Here is a 20,795-nt window from a genome sequence, read left to right as displayed (position 1 = left end):
TGTGATAATACAAAATGAGGTGCCCTTCTTTGTTCTTTTTTGATGTCAACAGTCAGTCTCACCTGATGCGGATCCCACAGCGTACAGCAATACGCCAGAATAGAGCGGACAAGCGTGGTGTAAGCAGTCGCTTTGTAGAGCTGTTGCACCTTTTAAGTGTTCTGCCAATGAATCACAGTCTTTGGTTTGCTCTACCCGCAACATTATCTATGTGATCGTTCCAATTTAGATTATTTTTAATTGTAATTCCTAAGTATTTAGTTGAATTTACAGCATTCAGATTTGTGTGACTTATCACTTAATCAAAATTTAGTGGATTTCTTTTAGCACTCACGTGAATAACTTCACACTTTTCTTTATTCCGGGTCAATTGCCACTTTTCGCACCATACAGATATCTAAATCATTCTGCAATTTGTTTTGGTCATCTGATGACTTTACAAGATGGTAACAAACAATCTAAGATGGCTACTGAGATTGTCTTCTATGTCGTTAATATAGATCAGAAACAATAGAGGGCTTATAACGTTACCTTGGGGAACACTGGATATTACTCCTGTTTTACTCAATGACTTTCCGTCTATTACTATGAACTGTGATCTTTTTGACAGGAAATCACAAATCCAGTCACACAACTGAGGCGATATTCCATACGCAAGCAGTTTGGTTAGAAGATGCTTGTGAGGAACGGTGTCGAAAGCCTTCTGAAAATCTAAAAATATGGAATGAATTTGACATCCCCTGTCAGTAGCACTCATTACTTCATGAGTTCGCTGATGACATTGTAATTCTGTCAGAGACAGCAAAGGACTTGGAAGAGCAGTTGAACAGAATGGACAGTGTCTTGAAAGGACGATATAAGATGAACATCAACAAAAGCAAAACTAGGATAATGGAATGTAGTCTAATTAGGTGGGTGATGCTGAGGGAATTAGATTAGGAAATGAGACACTTAAAGTAGTAAATGAGTTTTGCTATTTGGGGAGCAAAATAACTGATGATGGTCGAAGTAGAGAGGATATAAAATGTGGACTGGCAATGGCAAGGAAAGCGTTTCTGAAGAAGGAAAATTTGTTAACATCGAGTATAGATTTAAGTGTCACGAAGTCGTTTCTGAAAGTATTTGTCTGGAGTGTAGCCATGTATGGAAGTGAAAAGTGGACGATAAATAGTTTAGACAAGAAGAGAATAGAAGCTTTTCAAATGTGGTGCTACAGAAGAATGCTGAAGATTAGATGGGTAGATCACATAACTAGTGAGGAGGTATTGAATAGAATTGGGGAGAAGAGGAGCTTGTGGCTCAACTTGACTAGAAAAAGGGATTGGTTGCTAGGACATGTTCGGAGACACGGAGGGATCACCAATTTAGTATTGGAGGGCAACGTGGAGGGTAAAAATCGTAGAGGGAGACCAAGAGATGAATACAATAAGCAGATTCAGAGGGACGTTGGCTGCAGTAGGTATTGGGAGATGAAGAAGCTTGCACAGGATAGAGTAGCATGGAGAGCTGCATCAAACCCGTCTCAGGACTGAAGACCACAACAACAACAACTTCATGAGTAAAAAGAGCTAGTTGTGTTTCGCAAGAACGATATTTTCTGAAACCGTGCTGAATGTGTCAATAAATCGTTTTCTTCGAGGTACTTCATGACTGATGGAAGAACAAAAACAAAATGGAAATGAAGTATGCAAAAGAAAATAAGGCCTACTAAAACTAGCAGAAAATGCAAAGCGTTTAAGTAGGAATGGCTAGAGGAGAAGTGCAAGGCTGTAGTAGAAGCCTGCATGGTTAAGGGAAAGATAGATGCTGCCTACAGAAAAATTAGAGATATCTGTGGAGAGCAGAGAAAATCCTGGATGAAATCAAAAAGTTAAATGGTAAGCCATTACTAAGCACAGAAGGGAAGGCTGAAATGTGGAACAAATATACAGAGAGCCTTTGAAAGGGAAAAAAATTGAAGACAAATTTATGGAAAGAGAAAAGAAAGTAGATGAAAATGAGACGAGAGATTTGATATTGCAAGAAGAATTTCAAAGAGCACTGAAAGACTGAAGTGGAAACAAGGCTCCTGGAGTAGGCAACATTCCTTCAGAATTACTGAGTTTCTAGGAAGGACATGCCATGACAAAACTATTATGCGTGACAAGTGAAATAAATTCAGACTCCAAGGAGAATGTAATAACTCCAAGGAATTAAAGGTGTGGAGGTAACTGAACTATTAGTCTAATAAGACATGGTGACAAAATATTAACACAAATTGTACTCATAAGAATGGAAGGACTGGCAGATGGCGATCTCTTGAGTATCGGTTTGTGTTCCTGCACTTGTCCTGGACCATACTAACTCAACAACTTATCTTCAAAGATTGAGTGAAGGAATAAAAACCTCTGTTTATCATGACCAAAAACAATGGAAACTCCATGTACGAATATCAACAATATTAGAAAAAGGATAAATTGCTACTCACTGTAAACATGATACATTGAGTAACATGCAGGCACAATGAAAAAACTGTGCATTCCAGTCAAAATTGCCAAAAGATTTCTCTGACTCTACAGCTGGATGTTATAAACAGGCACAACAAAAAGACTGTTACAGAGGAGTCTACAGGTATGACAAGAAAACACACACACACACACACACACTCTAACAAAAGCAAAAGATGGTGGTTTTGTGTGTGTGTGTGTGTGTGTGTGTGTGTGTGTGTGTGTGTGTGTGTTTTCTTGTCTTATCTGTAGACACCTCTGTAACAGTCTTTTCGTTGTGCCTGTTTATAATATCCACCTGTAGAGTTAGAGAAATCTTTTGTCAATTTTGACTGGAATGCACTCTTTGAAATTCTGAAGATAGCAGGCACAAAATACAGAGAGTGAAAGGTTATCTAAAACTTGTACAGAAACCAGTTTGCAGTTATAAAAGTCTGAGGACCTGAACACGTGGCTGTAGTTGATAAAGGAATGAGAAAGTAGTACTATCTTACCACTGTACGATGACCGTTTGCATGGTGGCTGCCAGGAATGACAGGTGGCTCATCCTGACCTAGTATTGGACTGCCAAGAAGAGAGGAGCAGTGAGGAGAAGGCAGAGCTGACTCCTTCCCACAGTTCTGGTACCATTATCTGTCATTTTATGGTTATACGAAAACTGAGGTGACAGGTGCAGTTATATTGGCAGAACTCTTGAGATAAGTGTACATTTTCTACATCTACATCTACATCCATACTCCGCAAGCGTCCTGACGGTGTGTGGCGGAGGGTACCTTGAGTACCTCTATCAGTTCTCCCTTCTATTCCAGTCTTGTATTGTTCGTGGAAAGGATTGTCGGTATGTCTCTGTGTGGGCACTAATCTCTCTGATTTTATCCTCATGGTCTCTTCGCGAGATATATGAAGGAGGGAGCAATATACTGCTTGACTCCTCGGTGAAGGTATGTTCTCGAAACTTCAACAAAAGCCCGTACCGAGCTACTGAGTTTCTCTCCTGCAGAATCTTCCACTTGAGTTTATCTATCATCTCCGTAACACTTTCGCGATTACTAAATGATCCTGTGACAAAGCGCACTGCTCTCCATTGGATCTTCTCTATCTCTTCTATCAACCCTATCTGGTACGGATCCCACACTGCTGAGCAGTACTCAAGCAGTGGGCGAACAAGCGTACTGTAACCTACTTCCTTTATTTTCGGATTGCATTTCCTTAGGATTCTTCGAATGACTCTCAGTCTGGCATCTGCTTTACCGACAATCAACTTTATATGATCATTCCATTTTAAATCACTCCTATCGCGTACTCCCAGATAATTTATGGAATTAACTGCTTCCAGTTGCTGAACTGCTATATTGTAGCTAAATGATAAGGGATCTTTCTTTCTATGTATTCGCAGCACATTACACTTGTCTACATTGAGATTCAATTGCCATTCCCTGCACCATGCGCCAATTCGCTGCAGATCCTCCTGCATTTCAGTACAATTTTCCATTGTTACAACCTCTTGATATACCACAGCATCATCTGCAAAAAGCCTCAGTGAACTTCCGATGTCATCCACAAGGTCATTTATGTATATTGTGAATAGCAACGGTCCTACGACACTCCCCTGCGGCACACCTGAAATCACTCTTACTTCAGAAGACTTTTCTCCATTGAGAATGACATGCTGCGTTCTGTTATCTAGGAACTCTTCAATCCAATCACACAATTGGTCTGATAGTCCATATGCTCTTACTTTGTTCATTAAACGACTGTGGGGAACTGTATCGAACGCCTTGCGGAAGTCAAGAAACATGGCATCTACCTGGGAACCCATGTCTATGGCCCTCTGTGTCTCGTGGACGAATAGTGTGAGCTAGGTTTCACATGATTGTCTTTTTCAGAACCCATGCTGATTCCTATAGAGTAGATTTCTAGTCTCCAGAAAAGTCATTATACTCGAACATAATACGTGTTCCAAAATTCTACAACTGATAGACGTTAGAGATATAGGTCTATAGTTCTGCACATCTGTTCGACATCCCTTCTTGAAAACGGGGATGACCTGTGCCCTTTTCCAAACCTTTGGAACGCTTCGCTCTTCTAGAGACCTACAGTATACCACTGCAAGAAGGGGGCAAGTTCCTTTGCGTACTCTGTGTAAAATCGAACTGGTATCCCATCAGGTCCAGCGGCCTTTCTTCTTTTGAGTGATTTTAATTGTTTCTCTATCCCTCTGTCGTCTATTTCGATATCTACCATTTTGTCATCTGTGCGACAATCTAGAGAAGGAACTACACTGCAGTCTTCCTGTGTGAAACAGCTTTGGAAAAATACATTTAGTATTTCGGCCTTTAGTCTGTCATCCTCTGTTTCAGTACCATTTTGGTCACAGAGTACTATGTGGGCATTGTGACTGTTTATTAATGAGAGTAGTTCTGGGACCTTTCTATATACGTTCTTGCAGTTTAAGATTAGCAGATTAATATTGTTATTCCCTGTTGCATTTTGCCTACTCCTATCTTGCTGCGTCTCAGAAGGTGCCCTGTTGGGCCTAGGGAGGGAATTCTCTAACCTAAAAAACCCACATGTGCACTCCACACGTACTCCGAAAACCTTGTGCCGCTTCCTGCGTCTAGTGCATGCCTGACCTATTCAGAGGGACCCTACATTTCTCCGACCGATAGCGGAGGTCGAAAAATTTGCACCCCTGTTCCCCGCAGAATCGTCTGAGCCTCTGGTTTAAGCCTTCCACTCAGATCCAAACCAGAGGACCGTGATCGGTTCTGGGAACGATATTACAAATAGTTAGCTCAGATTCCACCCCGCGAGTGGTGCTTTCTGCCTTCACCAACTCCACCAACCGCTTGTATGAACTGAGGATGACCTCTGAACCCTGATGGCAGGAGTCATTGGTGCCGACATGAGCAACAATTTGCAGTCGGGCGCACCCAGTGCTCTCTATCGCTACCGGCAGGGCCTCCTCCACATCTCGGATGGGATTAAATCTGCCAGGAAGTTTCATATCAGTGCACACTCCGCTGCAGAGTGAAAATCTCATTCTGGAAACTTCCCCCAGGCTGTGGCTAAGCCATTTCTCCGAAATATCCTTTCTTCAGGAGTGCTAGTTCTGCAAGGTTAGCAGGAGAGCTTCTGTAAAGTTTGGAAGGTAGGAGTAAAGCTGTGAGTACCGGGTGTGTGTCGTGCTTCGGTAGCTCAGTTGGTAGAGCACTTGCCCGCGAAAGGCAAAGGTCCCAAGTTCGGGTCTCGGTTGGGCACACAGTTTTAATCTGTCATGAAGTTTGATATGGACATTTGTAACTGCGACTGGAACGGTCGCGGGGTTAAAGTGATGGAAAACGTGGCGGGACCAGCGGAGTGGCCCACAAACAACAACACAATGGGAGAGGACGGACACGACCAACCAAGAACAGAACGAACAACAAGAAGATCGAAACAACAGTCTCAAGGAAACCTAACAACCACATCCACTCGTACACGGAACAAGAAAGTAAGTAAGCTGTCTAACACGAGGCAATGTGTCCAGAGACGTACGCAAGATTAGACTCGCTGGCTGAGTGAGAAGCAGGCGCTTAAATTTCTCTATCGGGGGTGCCACTATTGGCCGCTGGAACCATGTGTTTCACTGTGGCGCCCTCACACTAAATGCAGGCCAGGAGGCGTGCGCCCCCACTGCTTACGGCGCGATGGTGCAGAGACCTCTAGGGGCCTTTGACGTCCATGACATCTGGCAGGGATTCAAATTCCCCTTGAAACTTGCGCGTTGGGGCAAAAACACCCCGGACGGTGCTGAGGTGGGCGTAAGTGGAATGAGGAGCCGGGCACATCAACTGCTATTGGCGGGGAGGATGGGATGCCCGAAGTATCCACGACAGCTGATCCAGAGTCCATGTCAGGGGAGTGAGCCGCCGATCCACCCGAGGGCGGAGAGGGCTGGCGGCAGGTCCGCAGGGAGATGGCAACTTGGGACAGGGATGGTGACTCGAGGACCACGTCCGCACCCGAAGGAGGTAGGAGAAGAGGCGGCGGCACGAGTCCCATGCGGCACGCAGGTGGAGCTGGTTATGATGGCAGTACTCCTACCCTTTCGACGCCTGCACTATCACACGCTGCCCATGGGCCGCGGGTGTCCAACCCGCATTACACCCGTACTCGTGGGCCCACAAGGCCGTGCTGGGGACATACCACTGCGAGGGCTGGGAGTGGGGGCAGGAGGAGGATGGCATAAGCAAATGGAGCAGGATTCGTGGCTGTCGCCCATGAAGGAGCTCTGCTGGACTGCGTTCGTCAATTGGTGTAGAGCAATAGGTGCTCAAAAACAGGGTGAGGGCCGACGTGCTTGGAGATGTGTCAACCGACCTAGCCAAATGGTGTTTAAAAGTGCGGACAAGCCTCTCCGTTGCGCCATTGAACGAAGGGTGGAAAGGGGGGCTACGGATATGTTTGATACCGTTGGCCTGACAGAAGTCGTGGAAGGAGGACACCATGAATTGGGGATCATTATCAGAGACCAATGTGTGTGGCAGGCCCTCATTGGTGAGAACCTGGGCCACGACTGTGAGTGTAGCCTCCATGGTGGTGGATGGCATGTGGACAACATATGTGTATTTCGAGTAGGCATCAACAATGAGTAACCACATGGACCCCAAAAACGGGCCTGCTAAATTGACATGGATGCGGTCCCAGGGCCAGCGAGGCACAGGCCAGGGTGCAAACGACTGTGGAGGGGGGGGGGGCTTGCCTGGTGACGCGCACAGACAGCACCCGAAGCCGCAAGTCCGGAGGGATGACCACCCTGTGGGCATCTGACTCCGTGGCCAACAGAAGTACATCCTCAATAAAGGAGAGCCAGTGGGACAGGTGGTGCCAGGGGCTGAAATTGGACTGCATCTGACAAGTAACATAGTAGGGCCACCTGTGGACCACATAGTGGAGAGCCCACTGCAAGACAGGGTCACGGCGGGTAACCGCAGCAATGTGAGCAGCCATGAGAGGCAGTCTGCCTAGTGCATCCCGGTGGGCAGAATCAATGTGAAAGCAGAGGAAGATGCGTGAAGATGGCCCCAATGCCATATGTCGACACATCAGCCACTACAACCAAGGGGCGGTCCAGAGCGAAGGGAGTTAGGCAAGGGGCAGACGTCAGCATCACCTTTAAATGGAGAAAATCCTGGTCACAGGCAGCAGTCCAAATAAAAGGTACCCCTTTGCGACACAAGTGATTGAGGGATTGAGCAACGGAGGCAGCCTGGGGCAAGAAATTTAAGTAATAAGTTTGGAAGGTAGGAGACAAGATACTGGCAGAAGTAAAGCTGTGAGGACAGGGTGAAAGGCAAAGGCCCCAAGTTCGAGTCTCGGTCCGGCACACAGTTTTAATCTGCCAGGAAGTTTCAAGAAGTAACCTTGCCCAAAAACACCTGCAGTTCAGGTAAGTCCTTGGGACGAGGAAGGGCATCAATGGCCACGACATTATGACCTGAAGGGTGAATGCCATCTTTGCTAAGCCAGTTGCCTAAGTATTCCATTTCTGGTTGGGGGCGGGGGGGAGGGGGGGGGGGGGGGGGGGGAAGAAAACACTTGTCCAGCCAACAACGTAAACCAGCAGATTGTAGAGCGTCGGTTAAGGCACTGAGGTTTTGCAAATGTTCCTGGCGGGAATGCCTGGTGAACAAGATGTCATCCAGATAATTCACACAGGCAGGAATAGGCTGTGCAAGCTGCTTCATGGGATCGCTGGAAAATGGCCGGCACTGAAGAGACACCAAAGGGAAGGCGCTTGCACTTATACAATCCAAAAGGCATGTTGATAACCATGGTGTTCTGAAATTCAGCATCCAAGGGCAACTGGTGGTATGCCTCAGCAATGTCAACCTTTGGAAAATACTCTCTCCCGGAAAGCTTGGCAAGAAGGTCTTTCTGTCGGGGGAATGGGGTAAGAGTCAACGAGGGACTGAGCATTTACTATAGTGCCGAAGTCCCCACACAACCGAAGGGACCCACTGGGATTCCGTGTGACCACCAATGACGTTGCCCAGGCGCTGTAAGTTACAGGCTCAAGAAGGCCAGCGGCCTGGAGCCGAACAAGTTCCTGCTTGACCGCTGGCTGTAAGGCCACCGGAAGGGGCCAGGCCCCGAAAAAGTAAGGCTGTGCATCCGGCCGTAAGGTGATGTGCGCCTGAAAACTGGAAGTACATCCGAGATCCGTTGCAAACAATGATGCAAAAGCAGAGCACAGATCGTCCAAGTCTTGCAAATGAACAGCTGTGGACACAACCTTAACTTCGTTGGAAATGGAAAAGCCAAACAATTGAAATGCATCCAGGCCAAAATTATTCGAAGCCGATGGATGGTCAACGACAAAGAGGGTACGGAGCCGGGAACACACTTGAATGTCGGGACAACAAACTGCCCATGAAGGGGAATGGAACCATCTCCGTAGGTGACCTAATGGCGAGAGGGAGGTGACAACACAGGAGAGCCCAGGAGGTATATGCCACCATATTAACCAGGGGGACGGTGGCCCAGTGTCGACCTGAAAATGGACATCCTCAGTGAAAAGGCTGAGCGTGAGAAAAAGCTTCTGTACTGACGGGTCATCCTGTGGGACGACCGATTGCACAGCATGGACTGTATCTTGAGGCCCAGGAGGGGCAGGACTGGGCAAGTCGAGCGACTATGACAAACCGATCGGATGTGGCCCTCCCTGTTACACAGGATGGGCACAATCAGCCCACAAATGTGCAATAAAGCACTGTGGCGAAGATGAAAGTGAGTAGAGCGACTGGCAACCGGAGGCGCCGATGCCATAGAGACGTCGAACAACGAGGAGTCCCAACGGCGCTGCCATGGTTGGCCGGGCCATAAGACGCTTGATAGCCGCCTGAGCAATTTCAAAGGAGTGGGCAATGCGGAGAATCTTTTCCAAGGAGGGGTTGTCGAGTTTCAACACCGCAGTACGGACCTCAGGATCGGAAGCCAGCTGAACCACCACATCCTGGATCAGGAAATTTGCACACAAAGCCTTACACTGCTGATTGGTGCACGTAAAATCGCATCAATGGCTGAGACCCTGCAAGTCCATGGCCCAGGAACGATACAATTGACCAGGATGTTTATGGTACTGGTGAACTCCAGCCGAGAGGAGACCGCATGGTAGCATTGCGGATAATAGTTTGTCAGCAAAGGCATATCTCCTGGAAAGAGAGAGCCACAGGATCGGACAATGGTGCCAACTTGCGGAGAAGAACGAACTTGTCTGGGGAGGCCCAAGACAAAAACAATGACCGCTGCAAGGAGTCGTCCGTGACTTGAAAAGTGGTGAAATGCTGTTTCAGCCAATGTAAGTAGGTTTTCCAGCCGTCTTTAGTGTCATTAAAGGGTTGAAACGATGGCGGATGCGGGAAAGCATCGGACACTCAAGGACTCGGAAGCTGTTGTGGTAACGCGCCATGGACATCGACTTTGTCCGTTAGCAATCGCAGCGACTGCTGTAAGATGTCTAACTGGAGCTGCTGCTGCTGCATGAGCTGCTGCTGTTGCTCCAGCAGACAGACCAACTTCGCCTTAATACCAACAATGACCACTGTTTACCTCGTCGCCAAAATGTTGTAACTGCGACCGGAACGGTCGCGGGGTTGTAGTGACAAAAAGTGCGATGGAACCTGCGGAGCGGGCCTGCGAATAACAACACAACGGGAGAGGATGGACATGTCCAACCAAGGACAGAACAAACAACAACAACATCAAAACAACGGGGGGAGTGTGTCCAGAGACGCATGCATGATTAGACTCGCTGGATGAGCGAGAGGCAGGCGCTTAAATACTCTATCGGAGGCGCCGCTATTCGTTGCTGCAACAATGTGTTCCACTGTGTCACCTTCACACTAAATGGAGGCCAGGAGGCATGGGCTGCCACAGCTTACGGTGCAATGGTGCAGAGACCTCTAGGGGTCTTTGACGTCCATGACATCTGTTGGGAATTCAAATTCTGCGGCGCGGGGTATCAGAGACATATGCCACATAGTAAAGGAAAAGTAAGCGAAACTTGGAAAAGGAATTGATTGTTCAGGGAGAATAAATAAAAACTTTTGAGGTTTGCCGACGAAGGTATAACTTAGTTGGAGACGGTAAAGCACATGGAAATACAATGGACCTGAAAGATTAGTCAAACAGAATGGATAGTGCCATGAAAAAGAGTTTATAAGATGAGCATCAACAAAGCCAAAATACAGGTAACGGATGAAGTGAAATTAAATCAGGCAATTCTGAGGAATTAGATTAAGAAATGAGGCAGTAAAAGAATTTATGAGTTTTGCTATTTGAACAGCAGAATAAATGATTATAGACAATATAGGGATGGCGAAAAATGCAGACTGAAAATAGCTAGAGATGTCTGTCTGAAAGAAAAGACAAATAGTTTAACATTTAATATAAAACTATGTGCCAGGAAATTTTTTTCTAAAAGTATTTGTCTGGAGCGAATCCTTGTACAGAAATGAAACACAGATAATGAACAAAACAGACAACAGGAGAACAAAAGGTTTTGAAATGTAGCCTTACAGAAGATTGCTGATATTTAGATAGTTTGATTAGATAATTAATGAAGAGGTACTGAATCAAACTGAAGGAAAACTAGCTTTGACTAAAAGAAGACATCGTTAATAGGAAACACCATGAGGCATCAAGGAATACTGCGTTTGACAATGGAGAGCAGTGAGGGAGGAGGGGGGAGAGGGGAGGGGGAGGACAGAAATAGTAGAGGGAGACCAAGGCCTGAATAGAGTAAGCATGTTCATATGGATGTACAATGCTGCAGTTATGCAGAATTGAAGAGGTTTTTACAGGATAGTCTAGTATGGAGACCTGCGTCAAACCAGTCTTCTGACTGAGGATGACAATGACGACGCTGAAGACAACAACAACAACAACAACAGTAATTTCCTATTAACCTGCAACAACAATTCACTAAAAGTGTACCTAACAAGGAAAACTCCTCATTACAAACTCCCTCCCACCTTATATATACTGATAAAATGGCCCACTGGATAGCCCATCAAAAACCACAGATCAAGCATGAAAACAGGAAGGAAGTGTACAGAACTGCGAAAATAGAAACAGTGAATGGTTCAAGCTCAAGATGTGCAACATCAAATGTTAAACTATATACTGGCTATGTAAATAAAATAGAAAGAAACTTCCACATGGGAAAAATATATTAAAAACAAAGATTCCAAGACTTACCAAGCGGGAAAGCGCCGGCAGACAGGCACATTAACAAAACACACAAACACACACACAGAATTGCTAGCTTTCGCAACCGATGGTTGCTTCTTCAGGAAGGAGAGGGAAAGACGAAAGGATGTGGGTTTTAAGGGAGAGGGTAAGGAGTCATTCCAATCCCGGGAGCGGAAGGACTTCCCTTAGGGGGAAAAAAAGGACAGGTGTACACTCGCACACACACACACACACGCACACATATCCATCCGCACACACACAGACACAAGCAGACATATTTAGGCAAAGAGTAAGGGCAGAGATGTCAGTCGAGGCGAAAGTACAGAGGCAAAGAAGTTGTTGAAAGACAGGTGAGGTATGAGCGGCGGCAACTTGAAATTAGCGGAGGTTGAGGCCTGGCGGATATCGAGAAGAGAGGATATACTGAAGGGCGAGTTCCCATCTCCGGAGTTCGGATAGGTTGGTGTTGGTGGGAAATATCCAGATAACTTGGACGGTGTAACACTGTGCCAAGATGTGCTGGCCGTGCACCAAGGCATGTTTAGCCACAGGGTGATCCTCATTACCAACAAACACTGTCTGCCTGTGTCCATTCATGCGAATGGACAGTTTGTTGCTGGTCATTCCCACATAGAAAGCGTCACAGTGCAGGCAGGTCAATTGGTAAATCACGTGGGTGCTTTCACACGTGGCTCTCCCTTTGATCGTGTACACCTTCCGGGTTACAGGACTGGAGTAGGTGGTGGTGGGAGGGTGCATAGGACATGTTTTACACCGGGGGCGGTTGCAAGGGTAGGAGCCAGAGGGTAGGGAAGGTGGTTTGGGGATTTCATAGGGATGAACCAAGAGGTTACGAAGGTTAGGTGGACGGCGGAAAGACACTCTTGGTGGAGTGGGGAGGATTTCATGAAGGATGGATCTCATTTCGGGGCAGGATTTTAGGAAGTCGTATCCCTGCTGGAGAGCCACATTCAAGGTCTGATCCAGTCCCGGGAAGTATTCTGTCACAAGTGGGGCACTTTTGGGGTTCTTCTGTGAGATGTTCCGGGTTTGAGGGGATGAGGGAATCTGCTCCAGTCCTGAATCCCTCGACCATTACACCAACAACCTGAAAACAGCTTTCGCATCCCACAACTACCCTCCCAACCTGGTACAGAAGCAGATAACCAGAGCCACTTCCTCATCCCCTCAAACCCAGAACCTCCAGAAGGTGTAAACGATCAAAGGGAGAGCCACGTGTGAAAGCACCCACGTGATTTACCAACTGACCTGCCTGCACTGTGACGCTTTCTATGTGGGAATGACCAGCAACAAACTGTCCATTCGCATGAATGGACACAGGCAGACAGTGTTTGTTGGTAATGAGGATCACCCTGTGGCTAAACATGCCTTGGTGCACGGCCAGCACATCTTGGCACAGTGTTACACCGTCCGAGTTATCTGGATACTTCCCACCAACACCAACCTATCCGAACTCCGGAGATGGGAACTCGCCCTTCAGTATATCCTCTCTTCTCGATATCTGCCAGGCCTCAACCTCCGCTAATTTCAAGTTGCCGCCGCTCATACCTCATCTGTCTTTCAACAACTTCTTTGCCTCTGTACTTCCGCCTCGACTGACATCTCTGCCCTTACTCTTTGCCTAAATATGTCTGCTTGTGTCTGTGTATGTGCGGTGGATATGTGTGCGCGTGTGTGTGTACACCTGTCCTTTTTTTCCCCCTAAGGGAAGTCTTTCCGCTCCCGGGATTGGAATGACTCCTTACCCTCTCCCTTAAAACCCACATCCTTTCGTCTTTCCCTCTCCTTCCTAAAGAAGCAACCATCGGTTGCGAAAGCTAGTAATTCTGTGTGTGTGTTTTGTTCATTGTGCCTGTCTGCCGGCACTTTCCCGCTATATACTGGCTATAATATATGAGTCATGTGGTAAGAATATATTACTGGTGAGAGTAAATGTGACAAATGGTGCAAGCAGGTGAGGTACACACAGACCTCTCATATATATGGAAACAACAAATAAATGGATGTGAACTATGTTACAACAAAGGAATTCAAGAAGCAAACCTGTCCCTTCCTCACACTTCACAATTGGAAACAGATGTTACAACAAATTTGAATCCATCAAACAGAAATGTCAATGACCAGATGGACAGTTCATAATTTTGTGGAGGAAAAAAAAAAAGAGGGGAGGGGTGGGGGGACCATAGGGGAGATCTGAACATGGATTGCTCCTTTGCCAAGTTCAGTATACGTTCTTTCTGTTTTCATGCTTCATCAGTTTTCAGTTTCTGACGGGCTATCCACAGGGCAATCTTACCACAAAATCTGAGGAGGGTGCAATGGGAAGCTTCTGTTGTAAGAAGTTAGTGTGGAAATAAAGGGCTAAGAGGCACAAACTATAAAAATAGATATGGAGAAGTTCATTAAACAGAAAAATGGAGAATATGGGGAGGATGGAAACAAGCATGAGAAAGAGAAACAGCTATCAGATTCTCTGTTGATGCCAATGGTTTACATGCACAGCCATAATTTTGAGACATTTGTTTCCACTAAAATATATATAGCAATGTAAGTTTTATTTGATTAATGAAAGGAGTGAAGTTGACCACTCACTATATATTGACTGCACACTTTCAATTGGCCCCTGAGTGAAGGATGCTGGGAGTGGAAGCTTGTGATCACATTGTAGCACACACTGGCTGCTGAGATAAGCACTGCCTGTTTTTCCCAGAACAGCGAGCTTACAGCTCTTAAACAAAATGAACACTAATCGATTAATGCATTGCAGAAGTGACACAAAAGTTGATTGAAGAGTATCTAGGTGGACCAAGTACAGCCTCTTCGCTTATTTTTGTAAATGATCACTGTGCAAAATAATGCACATGGTCCAACACTATATTCACATTCACTACTCACTCTTATGGTGCACAATACTATAAGGGTGGCAACAATCGTGAGCATTCCAGGGCTGCACAAAGTCAATCTAACAATCACAGAGGGGTCAAAGAAAAGTGTGTGATCACTAGTTAAGGCCTTGTGCTGTCAACAGACATATAAAGAAGATTACAAATGTTGTAGAGCTTTTGGACAATATCCTCCTTCAGAGCTAAAAGACATTTATATTTCTAGTATTAAATCTTACTTGACATACAGGGTGTTCAAAAAAAGTATCAAAAATTCCTACAGGGAATTATATTGGTCAAAACTAAAATTATATATCTAGAAACCTATACCTGTTGAGATATAGAGCAATCTGTCCTCTCATTCCCATCTGTCTGTCACGTAGGAGTAGACGCTATAGACAGTGTTGCAAGTGATTACCACACATCATGAAACGTCCCTCAGCCCCTCTTCACAGCGAATCACAAACTCAAACATCTGGCTCCATTTTGATTGTGTCACATGCACTGGTCAAATGTTCCTGTAATGTCTGCACATAGCTAACAGGTTGGGCATACACCAATGCTTTTAAATGTCTCTGTAGCCACAAATCAAAACTGACCTAAGTCTGGAAAATGAGACGTCCACGGTATGGGACCACCTCGACCAATCCATCACTCATCGAACATTGCATTGAAGTACAGTCCCATGATAAATAGAAAATGGGGGTTGTGTCTTGTGCACAAACCACAGTCGTCATCTTTCTGCAAGCTCAACATCACCCAATGGCACCAGTAATGTATCATGCAGAAATCAGTGATACAAACAACACCTGTTAATCTATTTGATAAAGTGTATGGCTCTAAGAGATTGCCACTGATGATTGCTGCCCGTAAATTGATACCGAAGCAATCCTGATGCCTCATCTCCATGGTTGCTCAAGGATTGGCATCTGCCCACATGCGCTTATTATGGTAGTTTACTATGGCAACTCTTGTGAATCCAGCCTCATCTGTAAATAAAATGCAGGCTGTCAACATTAAAAATTGCTTGTCACAAGTAAAATATCCGCCCCATGCCTCAGAAGGTACTGATGTCCGAACATAAAAGTACAGGATTTTTTCTTTTTTTGACCAATACTACCTCCTGTAGGAATATCTGACACCTATATTTAAAAAACAAAAAAACAAAAAAAAAAAACAACAACACCTGTGTAAGTACTGCTGAATGAAATATTTTGCTAAGCTAAGGTACTATGTCACAAAATCTTACACAGAACTGATTTTTAAGGTAAAAGTTGTTGCATGGCACATACTGGTTTTCACAATTCTAATGAGCACTGAAGATCAGATCTGAATGTTCAAGCAAACTTCAAAAAGCATTAAGACACTGATAAGAAACTTGAAATTATTACTGAATAAAAAATCAGAGAGGAAGAATTTAACAGATCAATTTTGCATGCAGGCCTGAAAATAAATTACTATTAGACTGAAATCTTTTATAGCCAGCAAATAAATAAATAAATAAAACCACACAGATGAACAATTGTATCAAAAAACCACGCTGTCAATTATTGGATTTAGGACAGTTTAAGATGACAGCTGGATGAACAGTATGCACATGGAGGTAAGGATTGGTTCTGAAACAGAATGTTTACGAGGGATTTAGGGCAGTTGAAGATAGCCGCTGGATGAAAAGAATGCATGGGGAGGTGAAGGGTAGCCCCAAACAGAATGGTTACAATCAGAGCAGTTTTCCATTTCTGACTTATAACAGTGAGACACTGATTTTATCTGAGGTAATCATTGAAATACTGAGAGTGACAACATCTACAGATGCATGGTGGGTACTACTAGGTGAGTGAGGAAAACAAATAAATGGGTCTGGAAACAAACTTGAAATTATGACTAGAATTAAAATGAATAGCCAGGCAAAAACATTATCACTAGACTATGGAAGTGATATGTTGAATTCTAACAGATAAGAAAAGACCAAGAAAACTATTTAACAGATTTTTTAAATTATATATCTCAGTTTCAGGCCATCAATAGTCTCGGATATTTTACTGAGTCATCATATGATTTGAATAGGTTACATAGCAACTGGCTGCTTATGTAACGTATTCATAGCATCCGATGTTAATTTTGTAATGAGTCAAAACCAGTAATGACATCAATTGTGTGATCTCACACTGAAACATACAATTAAAGAAAATACAAAACGTTTACGTAAAGCAGTATGCCTGGGCTGTGTTACATAATGATAAGTTGGAGGCATTCTGGAACAATATGCATAAAACAGAAAAATATAATGTCTCAAAAAGTCTGAAATATGTTTTTGTCTTGCAGTATATATCGAATGTCCAACCATAATGTCAATGACAATGATAATGATGATTACATAGGAAATAATTCAAAATTTCTCATAGGGTGGTTCTATATCCCTCTGGATATTTGCAAGGTTTGTACACTTATTATTCACCTCTCTTGATGTTCAGCAATAGAGAATCTATTCCCACGAGAAAACTTTGTCATTCCTTCTTCTCCTGCCTTTGCTTTTTCAGTTGAAAGTGTTCGGACAACATCAATAACTTCCCATCGAGATAGCTTCTTTATCTGCATAAAGAAACAAGCAAAGCATGTTAATCTACCATTCAATGCTTCCAAGAAAAAACTATTTATTGTTTATTAATATATGCAGTTCACAGTTATAAAAAAATAATTCTAAAGAGCACGTGGATCTATACAGTGAGCTGTATGCCATTCTACTAACAGCCATCACTCTTATGAAATAGAGATCTTTTAGTGAATGTTGTAGCTATTAGAATCAAACAATGGAAAATCCAGGATGGAATTTAACAATATCATGAAAAGGATAGTTGCTACTCACCATATAGCAGAGATGCTCAGTCGCAGATAGGCACAAAAAAAGAGACTTTCATAAAATGAGCTTTCTGCCTACAAGACCTTTGTCAGAAAAGGACACACACACACACACACACAACCACATCTTCTCCCCTGCCCTCTCTCCACATCATCCATGCACACTCCCAGCAGCACTTTATCAACCCTTACACCAATCCTGTTATCCCTCCTCCACTCCCCCACCCACCCAGCCACCCCCTTGCCCCCATCTGGTTGCCTCTGCAGTCACTTGCTGCTGCTAGTAGTCTGGCTTCAGCTGCCAGACAGTGGGCAAATGCGTGCGAGTTGTGTGTGTGTGTGTGTGTGTGTGTGTGTGTGTGTGTGTGTGTGTGTGTTTGTGTCTGTTTTCGACAAAGGCCTTTGTGGCCAAAAGCTCATTTTGTGACCATCTTTTAGCTGTTATAATAAAATGTTAATCAATGAGATTCTTCAATTTGTAATGAACAATAATTAAGCTTCAAATATCTGAATCTAATGCACAAATTTTTGAAATACAATAAAGCTGATAGATGATCTTTTGTTTCATTGACAAAAAAACTTCACACCAAATAATGGTATGAGAACAGAATATAATTCACCATACGAAACAAATGGTAGACAACCACCTCCCACCCCTCGCCCCTTCTGCCTACAACAAATAAAAGGAGAGATTTTGAAAGTATGATAGATGAGGTGGGACTGAGCATTTTCATTCTCACCATTCTTCAGTTAACTCTTGCAGCTTCGAGGCAAGGGTTGCGGAAAGGCAATGACAGAGGAGAGTGGTAATTCTCATACTCTCCTCTATATGACCGGTCCTTCAGTTTTGAGGTCTGCCCCTCCATCTTTTTCAGTTGCTCCCCACTCCAATACCCCCTTTTTTCACTGTTCACTCTTATAAAATGTCCAAGTCATGCTATTCTCTTTCTCTTTACCAACCACATGTAATTAGCAAACACTGAAGGGTTACAATGTGAAGAAACTGAAAGTGCACAAGTTTCACATGATGATTTTCACTTACATAAAAAGATAAAGAAACTACTATGATGCTTACAAGAAAAAATGCCTCCTCAACTGTCACTGCAGATAAAATACTCCTTGGTGTTACAGAAAAGAAAAAGACATTCAATACATTATCTCAGGAATCTCTTTTCAGATGATAGACCAAATGTTAAGATTTCTAGGAACAATAATATGACAGGACCTCCAATTATGAAAGAAAAAAATCAAGAAAGTCAAACAAACTTCTTCATCATGTCTTACACAAACTTTTTAACAATTTGTATGATATAGGTCATTAAAATGACAAATGGCTATTGTCAACTTCCACTAAAAATGAAGAATGCGCAAAAATGTAAAGATCAAAGATTAATGCATCTTATGAGCCATTCCTTGAAAATATTTCTGAAAGTCATCCATCAAAGGTTAAATGCCAAATATGAAGACATTCATTGGGGAGAGTAAGTTTGGGCTTAGGTACAAGAGAAGCAATAGTTGCACTCCAAGTTCAAGCACAAGTATGCTACGATCAGCATAAAAATGTGAGACTATTTTATTGATTACAAAAAAGCTATTGATAGAGTATAACATCACAAATTTATGGAAATTCTCAAAAAAGTGGATACATATCAGAAATACATGCAGTGTATAAAGAATTTCTGTTGGAATCAGACACCACATAGTAAGTTTGATAATGAGATCAACAGCTTGTTTAGTATCTGTAGGGAAGCCCAATGAGCATGTGTTATCTTACATCTGTCATTCAATTTGTACTCTGAGAGTATATTTAAGGAAACACTTGGTGATACAGAAATAGCATAAAGGTTAATCATCAACAACATCTGCTATGCTGATGATACGCTATTGACTGCTAATAATTTATATTATCTTCAATAACTTATCAACATAGCAGGATATTACAGCAGTAATCTAGCTCTCAATATCAACACCAAAAAGATACATTATATGATTGTCACGCAATAACCTGAATTCTTTATTAACAATGGCTTCTTAGTACAAAGAGTAGTCAAGTTTGCATAAGCATCATGCAGTTTTGCTTTGTGAAGACTGGAGATAAAATGTCACACAGAGATTTCCCATAATGGTTTCATAAAATTCAAGCAAATTCTCACAAGTGCAGTTGTAGACCTAAAACTTAAGAGTTCGATTTGTAAGATGTTACATCTGGTCTGTACTTCTGTTTTGTTTTGAAGGATGGGTGCCACCAGCAAAGATGATTGAAGGCTTTGTAATTCGGAATGTTTACAATGTTGGGCAGCAAGAATAACTACCACAGAAAAAATATTGTGATAAATAAATGGAAAGAAACCTTAACAACATTTAAAAGAAGACAACTGCATATCTAGGACATAAGCAAAAGGAACACCTAATAAATACTTCAACAGACGTTAACTGATTGAGGGTGAAAGAAGAAAAGAGTGAATAAGAGTGTGGACAGAATTATCAAGTGCAGGTCAACTACATACTGTGGTTTATAGAATAAAGGTATATTATCAAATCCATGAATAGATAAGAAGAAGAAGAAGAAGAAGAAGAAGAAGAGGTAGTAGTAATAAGTTTCTTTTATTAGATGATAAGAGTTCAACTTTAGTTTCATTTATCTTTGTGCTGTCTCTCTGCGTGCCCCCAAGGAGTTTTTAGCAGGATTCACCTTTCAAATATTCTATAATCTAAGCAGTTGCTCATCAGCACTGGTTAGTAACCATATCCTACATCACCATGCAGCAACAAGCTTAAATGTAGCTTCATGTATTGTCACACACTAATTTCCCCAAAAATTATGATCTTTCATATAAGGACTTCATTTCACTGAATACAGATTCTGTCTTACTGATATGGGAACTTTGTATTCAAAATTACCTATGGTACGTAAAGCTCAAATTCACCATTAGACATTTGATCGACAGGAAGTGCAAAACGGCTATGAGGGAATGGCTAGAGGACAAATGTAAGGCTGTAGAAGCATATATCACTAGGGGTAAGATAGATGCCACCTACAGAAAAATTAGAGAGACCTTTGGAGGAAAGAATGAATATCAAGAGTTCAGATACTAAACCAGTCCTAAGGAAAGAAGGGGAAGCCGAAATGTGGAAGGAGTATATAGAGGGTCTATACGAGGGTGATGTACTTGAGGGCAATACTATGGAAATGGAAGAGGATGTAGATGAATATAAGATGAGAGATATGATACTGCGTACAGAATTTAACAGAGAACTGAAAGACTGAAGTAGAAAAAAGGCCCTGGGAGTAGACAAAATACTGTTAGAA

General features: G+C 43.3%; 1 protein-coding gene across 1 annotated transcript in view; it reads right to left on the bottom strand.

The window, feature by feature from the left end:
• Positions 1–20,795, bottom strand: part of LOC126266823 (transcription initiation factor TFIID subunit 1-like) — a 223,120-nt gene that overhangs the window by 55,606 nt on the left and 146,719 nt on the right. The window contains exon 16 of the mRNA XM_049971374.1: positions 17,085–17,218. Coding sequence (XP_049827331.1) covers positions 17,085–17,218 — 134 coding nt within the window. The remainder of the gene's footprint in view (positions 1–17,084; positions 17,219–20,795) is intronic.

Source organism: Schistocerca gregaria, chromosome 4 (assembly GCF_023897955.1).
Source record: "Schistocerca gregaria isolate iqSchGreg1 chromosome 4, iqSchGreg1.2, whole genome shotgun sequence".
NCBI classification, from domain to species: domain Eukaryota; kingdom Metazoa; phylum Arthropoda; class Insecta; order Orthoptera; family Acrididae; genus Schistocerca; species Schistocerca gregaria.
Note: the sequence above shows the minus strand (reverse complement) of the source record. Positions and strands in the feature narration are given on the sequence as shown.